Source organism: Carlito syrichta, unplaced genomic scaffold (assembly GCF_000164805.1).
Source record: "Carlito syrichta isolate Samal-C Ts95f unplaced genomic scaffold, Tarsius_syrichta-2.0.1 Scaffold117909, whole genome shotgun sequence".
Classification (NCBI taxonomy): Eukaryota; Metazoa; Chordata; class Mammalia; order Primates; family Tarsiidae; genus Carlito; species Carlito syrichta.
The window spans coordinates 78460-85214 of record NW_007062005.1 but is presented as its reverse complement, the minus strand read 5'-3'; the positions used below and the strand labels follow the sequence as shown (position 1 = coordinate 85214).

The window sequence follows — 6755 nt, the reverse complement described above, 5'->3', positions numbered from 1 at the left end:
TCTGGGCGACAGAGTGAGACTCCAACTCAAAAAAAACCAAACAAACAAACAAAAAAAAAAGATGAAAAACTAAAGATAAAGAAAGGGGCGTGAATGGGGAAGCTCTTTCACCCACCGAGTTCTGCAATTTTTCGTGTTCACCTGCTCACAGTGCCACATAGCTAGGGTCTCTACCAGCTAGTGACTTCCTTGTGGGCAGGGACCATGTCTTTTTCCTCTTGGTGTTTCCCAGTTTCTGCTATGGTGCCCTACACATGACAGGTGCTTAACCAATGGTATCCCTACCAGAGCCTGTCACTGTCACACGCAGATGACAGAATCGGCCTGGAGTAGGCTCACAGAGGCATCCAGGTTTTCAGGATATACCTGAAACTACAGATCTGTCCCTGGAGAGACCCTACACACCCCAAGAGCAGAGGTTCTCAAACTTTGTTACATATCAGTGTGGCCTAGGAAGCACCAGCCCTAGACAGCATGGTTAGTAGGTCTGGGGTAGGGTTGAAGGATCTGCATGTTTTAAGTTTCATACCAAGTGCACCACTGACGGACAGTCAGTGACCCACAGAAACACTGACACAGGAGGCGTTGTTGAAGGAGTCTCTGGCCTGGTGCACAGGTGCACAGCACAGAAACCACACACCCAGCTCTCTCCCTGCCTCCGGCCTCCACCAGTGTGTAAAGGAAGCAGGGATCAGGGTCTCGGAGGCATGATGCCCCCTCAGATGCCTGCTCTGACATCTTGCTTCTGTGGGTCTAACTTATCGGCATGGCTGTCACTCCAGAATGCGGACCTTTCTGATCTCTCCACCTCTGAATCTGCCTCCGCTCCCAGGTGAGCTCACTGGACTCCCTTTCCTTGGTCTCCAAAGTTCCCCTCGACGACAAAAGGCTGGCAGGACGATCATGGACTGGGCTCCCTGAGCCGCCTGGCTTGGAGCCCAAGGAGCTGGGCCGCTAGCCACAGCTCCACAGATTATTCGCTGCGTGACCTGGGGCAAAGTTTCCTCCGACATGGTTTCCTCATCTGGAAAACAATGCTTTCCTCACCTGATTGCCTCGTGGACTTGTGAGGATCGGGGTATGATGAAATGAAAATGTTCTACGAACAGTCCTTTCCACACTCATATCGTGGGTCAAGCCTCAGGGACTTGTTTTTGGGTTTGGCCTGAGAACCCATGTCCCATCCTATCCCAACCCCAGATTTTTTTTCTTTTCTTCAAGAGTTTGTTCCAAGTCATCCCTCCATAACTGGGAAGCCTCCCTCCCACGTGATACTTGGTGGAGGCCTTGTGAGCCTTGTAGGATGGTGCATCGGGGTGCGGTTGCCGCCACGTGTTAGCCAGCTCCGGGGCCTACACCATATTCAGATCCCTCATGAGGAGACCAGATTTTTCTAGGAGCTGTTGCCAAGGGCCTGAGACTCTAGGTGGACGGGCAGGAAGGAGTGGGGACCACGCTGCTCACCATGGAACGAGGCCACCGATCGGGTCCCGGGAGTCACCGCGCAGCTGGCGGCTCCTGGAAATAAAACACAGAGCTGGAGCTCTCCCAGGAGCTGCAGGAGAAACTGGGGCGGCCTTGAGACTCAAGAAATGAGGCCAGCGTGTTCTCAGCAGAACGGGCTGCTAGTCTGCTGACACGCAGAACCAACCCCAGCCTCTCACGTTTCTCATATTTAGGTGACACCGTTTATTGACAAAAAAAGCAGCATGGTGGAAAGACCCGCGACTCAGTAGGCCCAAGTCAAGAGGTCTGGGGAGAATCATGTTTCCTGCTCAGCGGGCAACTCAGCGCATTGCACCCTTGGCTTAGAGCCAAGAGCTCAAGAAAGCGTCTTCCCTTAAATCGCATCAGCCCATTCAAGGATGAAGCCAAAAATGTCCACCTGCTCCCTTTCATGAGACAGGAATCCTCTAGAAAATTGGGCATGGGCTCTCCCTAAGCATTTCGATGGTGTAACTGCAGAATATCCCACAAGGAAATCCAGACTTGGTCCGTGTTTCTTGCCTACAACTCTCCAAATTATCCCCGGGGACCTCTCTAAGGAGCCTGCCTCGTAGAAATATTCCCCATTCTTGCCCGACGCTGCTTCCCCCCAAGATGATCTGTAGATCCACGGATACTTGCCACGGAAGGAAGACCGCGTGTGTCTGGAGCCTCTTCTCCAACCCGGGACCACTCACCTTCTCTTGCAGCCGTTCCAACATGGCGGCAAGGTGGGCCTCTCGGTTCTCCTTGTTGGATTCCATCTTCTGGGCCAGTTTTTCCTTCGCCATCTTGATGAAGTTGTTGTTTTCCTCAATGGCTTTCTGGATCACCTCCCGCTCGTGCTCCCGTTTCTCGGCTAGGTGCTTCAGGAGCTCGGCTTCCTGGTACTGGAGAAGCATAGAAGAGGCCCTTGAGGGTGAGCAAGCCAGGGCAGATTTCTAATACCATGGTGGAAATGTTCCACACCCAGAACACACACCTCCCTGTCCCCGGCCTGTTGGCAGGAAGCAAGGATGCCTCCTGGATTCCTCTACCTCCTCCAGAGCCATCCAGGCTCCTTGGCCGTTCTGTCTTTTTCCAGCCTCTTCCTAAATATCCTCAAGGCCCTGTTTCTCACTGCCGTCATTCATTCACTTGTTCTTTCTTTCACAAACACTAAGTGATCTTGTACTATGTGCCAGACACGATTCTAACAGCCCGAGAAAGAAAAAGTCTAGTAGAGATGAGACACATATAAACAGGCACCGTGGCTCATGCCTAGAATCCCAGCACTTCGAGAGGCTGAAGCGAGAGGTTACTTGAACCCAGGAGTTCAAGACCAACCCAGGCAACACAGCAAGACCCCATCTTTACAAAAACAAAAACAGAAAAGCGGCTGGGTGTGGTGGCTCTTGCCTGTAGTCCCAGCTATGTGGGAGGCAGAGGCGGGAGGACGGCCTCAGCCCAAGAGATTGAGGCTGTGGTAAGCCGTGATGGTGCCACTGCACTCCAGCCTGGGTGACAGAGTGAGACCCCTGATTAAATAAATAAATAAAAACCACACTAGTGAATGACATAGGCCCTGAGAGGTAGAAAGGTTGCACTGCTGAAGGAATTCCATGTAGGAGAAGATTATTTTCTGCTTGAAAGACAGGCTGGGTGTGGTGGCTCAGCCTGTAATCCCAGCATTTTGGGAGGCCGAGGTAAGTGGATTGCCTGAGTCAGTGGGTTCGAGACCAGCTCGGGCAACTTGGCAAGACCTCATTTCTACCATACCTCCAAAAAATTAGCCGGGCGTGGTAGTGCACGCCTGTAGCTCCAGCTGTTTGGAAGGCTGAGGCAGAGGGATTGACACTGGGGTGGCCATGAACATGCCACGGCACTCCAGCCTGGGCAATGGAGTGAGACTCCAACTCAAAAAAAAAAAAAAAAAAAAAAAAAAGACGAAAAGAAGCTTCTACTTAGCATCAGAGTCGGGCCACAAGAGCCAACAGGAAGCACAGAGGCACAGCAGGGCCAGAGAGACCTCAGCATGACCAATTCCACTCCCTGGATGAGGGACCCTAGACATTCCCTAAATCCTTAATATTGCCCCCGTGCATATAAGGCCCCCTTGGTATATAGGGCAGTGCCCTGTCCCTCCAACCAAACTGTAGGCCCCTAGTGGCCAGGGACTCTTACTTCTTTGTTTCCCTCAACGGTGCCTCATTCGATACTCGGGAGATGCTGCCTAGATATCTGTAGGTTGGGCTTCCCGCAGCTCAGGGCCACCACCTGTCTTCTCCTGCACCCTCTCCATCGTGAGGAGAGGGTGCGGGAGAAGACAGGTGGCGGCCCTGAGACAGAGACAAGAAAGAAAAGGGCAGCGCTCACCTTCCTCCGCTCCTCGGCAGCTTCTAGTTTCTTCTGGATCTCTTCCAGGGAGGGGTCTCGCCGCCTGGGCAGGGAGGCGTTGAACTCGGGCACCCCATCAAAGGAGGGCGGCTTCAGGATGACTTCGAAGGACTGGCCCGAGGTGCATTTGTTCAGCTCGATGACTTCCATGTCCGAAATGACGCACCAGTTCAGGTCCACGGTGTCCGCTGCGGGGGGCAGAGAAGGGGCTGCTCACTCCCTGAACAGCACGTACCCCTCACCCCCAAGAGCAGGCACTCAGACATGGGGTAGCCGGTGACCCGGGGTCTGGCTCGGTCCCGCACGCTGACCCCTAAGGTCAGTGGGCTCTGATGGAGCTGAAGGAGTCTGTGGCTACAGTGCGGTTTCGGCCCACTCCCAAGGGCAGGGGGCCCCAGGGTGGGTGGTTTCCCAGGACGGCTGCCTCGACACTGGGGCTTTGGCTTGTGTTCCACCCCCAGCCTCCTCTGAGGGCTGAGCTTTCGCTCCACGTGTCATCTACGGCGTCGGAGAAGGGTGCGCGTCACCCCCGCCCCGTCCACCCTCGCCCCGCTGCCCATCTGACGCTTGGCCTGACGCCTCTCCCCGCCTCCCTCCTACCCTGTGCTCTTCTCTCTCTCCAGTCAGCACTGTCTTTCTGTTGGCTTTCAGCTTGCTTCCTACACTGTCTCCCACACCAGTCTAAACAGAAAAAACAATCTCAAGTCATCCCAGCATGCCTGTGCCGCGGTGCCAGACCAAACCCATCCCTTCCTTTCTCCCGGGAAATCAGCGGTGACCTGGCCCCCGAGCATCCCTGATGAGGACGTGGCCAGCCAGTGCTCCCTGTCGGCGTCTTGGGCTGACACAGACCTTCAGATGCGCCCCCAGAGTGTTCTCTGCCCTTCCCCGTGGAGACCTGGAGACCTGGAAACTGGTGATTCACCCCAAGGCTCGTCTTCTCATCTAGTCCAGGTGTCCCCCACAAAAATCACGTGCAGTCTGAGGAGACCTGACTCAGACCCTCACAGGCTGTCCCTGCAGCTCAGACCCTCAGCCTCCACGATTTCGCTGGCTCTGGGACGGAAACTGGGATGTGGGAGGAGAGTTTCGTGAAACCGGGGTGTAGGTGGAGGACACAGGAGGCCCGCCTCTCTCTTGCCTGACGGAGCCTTCACTGACCTTCATATTTGTAGGAGGACTTATTCAGGGGATCAGCCAGGAAGCAGGAGCAGAACAAGGACACCAGTGGGAGCTCTTTCATCTTCTCTTTGTAGGCTGCGGAAACACCGGCCAGGTGACCATGGAGACTCGCCCAGCCCAGAAGACACCTCCCGCGTGGGTGTGGAGCGGGCGTCTGAGACTCTGGGGTCTCACAGAGGTGCCCAAACCATGCAGACCCACATCTAGGCTGGAACCGAGCCCTTTGCCCTGAGCCGCCCTGTTCAGGATTCCCGTGTGGGATTGGAACCCACTCCTGTCACCTATTGAAGCCTGAGCCTTCCAGAACACCCACACGACTTGTCTTTTCCCCAGAACATCTTCTCTCATTACAGCACCCAATGCAAAATGCCCTCGTGTGAAGGCCCCAAGCACCACTGCCTGGCTCCCTCTCCCCAGAATATTCTAATTCTTTGTGCTAGGATGCAGGAGACTACACTCAGTGCTACTCAAACTACTTGGCCACACCGCCTCAAAGGGTTAAGAAACTGGACGGAAGCGGGTGTCCCTCTGGTCTGGCCCCTGCAAGGCCAGGGTCGGGCTGCAAACCTCCCCTGAAATTCCCAGCACAGTGGACAGAGTCAGGGGTGGAGGGTTATGTCCACAAGGGCTGGGACATAGCCCCGCCACCCTCTAGTTTGTGTCTGGGAGGCCAGGGGTCAGAGTTGCCCTGGATCCTGCCTGTCCCTCCCCCAACTCCCAGTTGACCCCTGGCACAGCACAGGAGTGCTCCTCCTCCTTTCCCTTTATTTAAAAAAAAAATTTCTTTTAGATGAGGTCTCCATAGGTTGCCCAAGCTGGACTTGAACTCCTGGGCTCAAGCAAGCCTCCTGTCTTAGTCCTGAAGCAGTCCTGATTTAAGAGCATAAGCCACTGCACCTGGCTTCCTTTTACAAATCTGAAAACATAAGTAACTGCAAAAAATACATGGGTTTTATTAAAAAAAACTTTACTGCTGGGCGCGGTGGCTGAAACCTGTCATCCCAGCACTTTGAGAGGCCGAGGCAAGAGGATTGCCTGAGTTCAGGGATTCAAGAGCAGCCCGGGCAACTTGATGAGACCGCGTCTCAACAATAAATCAAAAAATTAGCCAGGCGTGGTAGCATGTGCCTGTAGTTCCAGTTACTTGGAAGGCTGAAGCGGAAGGATCGCGTGAGCCCAGCAGGTCGAGGCTGCAGTGGCCGTGAGCATGCCACGGCACTCCAGCCTGGGCGACAGAGTGAGACTCTGCCCCCTCCCCAAAAAAAAACTTTATTGAAAAACCACACAGATGAGCAAAGGGGAGAAAACCTCAGCTATGACCCCACCCAGCAGCTAGAGAGAACCTCCTTTCACCCTTCAGTGTATCTCCTCCTGCCAGCCTGCAGTTTCTCTGCATCTGTAAGGACATATACACGTGTGTGAAGGGGCACCCAGCCTATGTCACCTGCACCTGTAAGAATGTGTACGTGGGGTGGGGAGGACAGCCTATGCTATGGAGCCCTATCACACACTCAGTTTTTATACATACCAGCAAGGGTCATGTTTCTGGGATCTGATGACTGAATCCGACTGAAAGTTACAGAGTGGGTCGGTCACCAGCTCAGGATGTTGTCACAAACCTGCAGAAAAGAGAGCACGGTGTTTTACTGCGGACAGGTTATTCCATAAGTAAGGTCTTTATACACTGGGGAGGAAATCTTGAGGGTACCTTG

At 54.2% G+C, this 6755-nt stretch overlaps 1 protein-coding gene across 3 annotated transcripts in view; it reads right to left on the bottom strand.

Annotated features, from left to right (window-relative positions):
• Nucleotides 1–6755, bottom strand: part of STMN4 (stathmin 4) — a 24661-nt gene that overhangs the window by 2017 nt on the left and 15889 nt on the right. Inside the window, exons 2-6 of one of the 3 annotated variants that reach the window (XM_021707279.1) lie at nucleotides 6572–6662; nucleotides 5023–5118; nucleotides 4462–4542; nucleotides 3841–4049; nucleotides 2184–2375 (exon numbers count right to left, since the gene is read on the bottom strand). In XM_021707279.1, the coding sequence (XP_021562954.1) occupies nucleotides 2184–2375; nucleotides 3841–4049; nucleotides 4462–4542; nucleotides 5023–5118; nucleotides 6572–6584 (591 nt within the window). In that variant the 5' untranslated portion in view covers nucleotides 6585–6662. Of the gene's footprint in view, nucleotides 1–1464; nucleotides 1519–2183; nucleotides 2376–3840; nucleotides 4050–4461; nucleotides 4543–5022; nucleotides 5119–6571; nucleotides 6663–6755 lie in introns of all 3 variants that reach the window. The other 2 variants (XM_008074807.1, XM_008074806.1) reach the window with 2 other exon arrangements.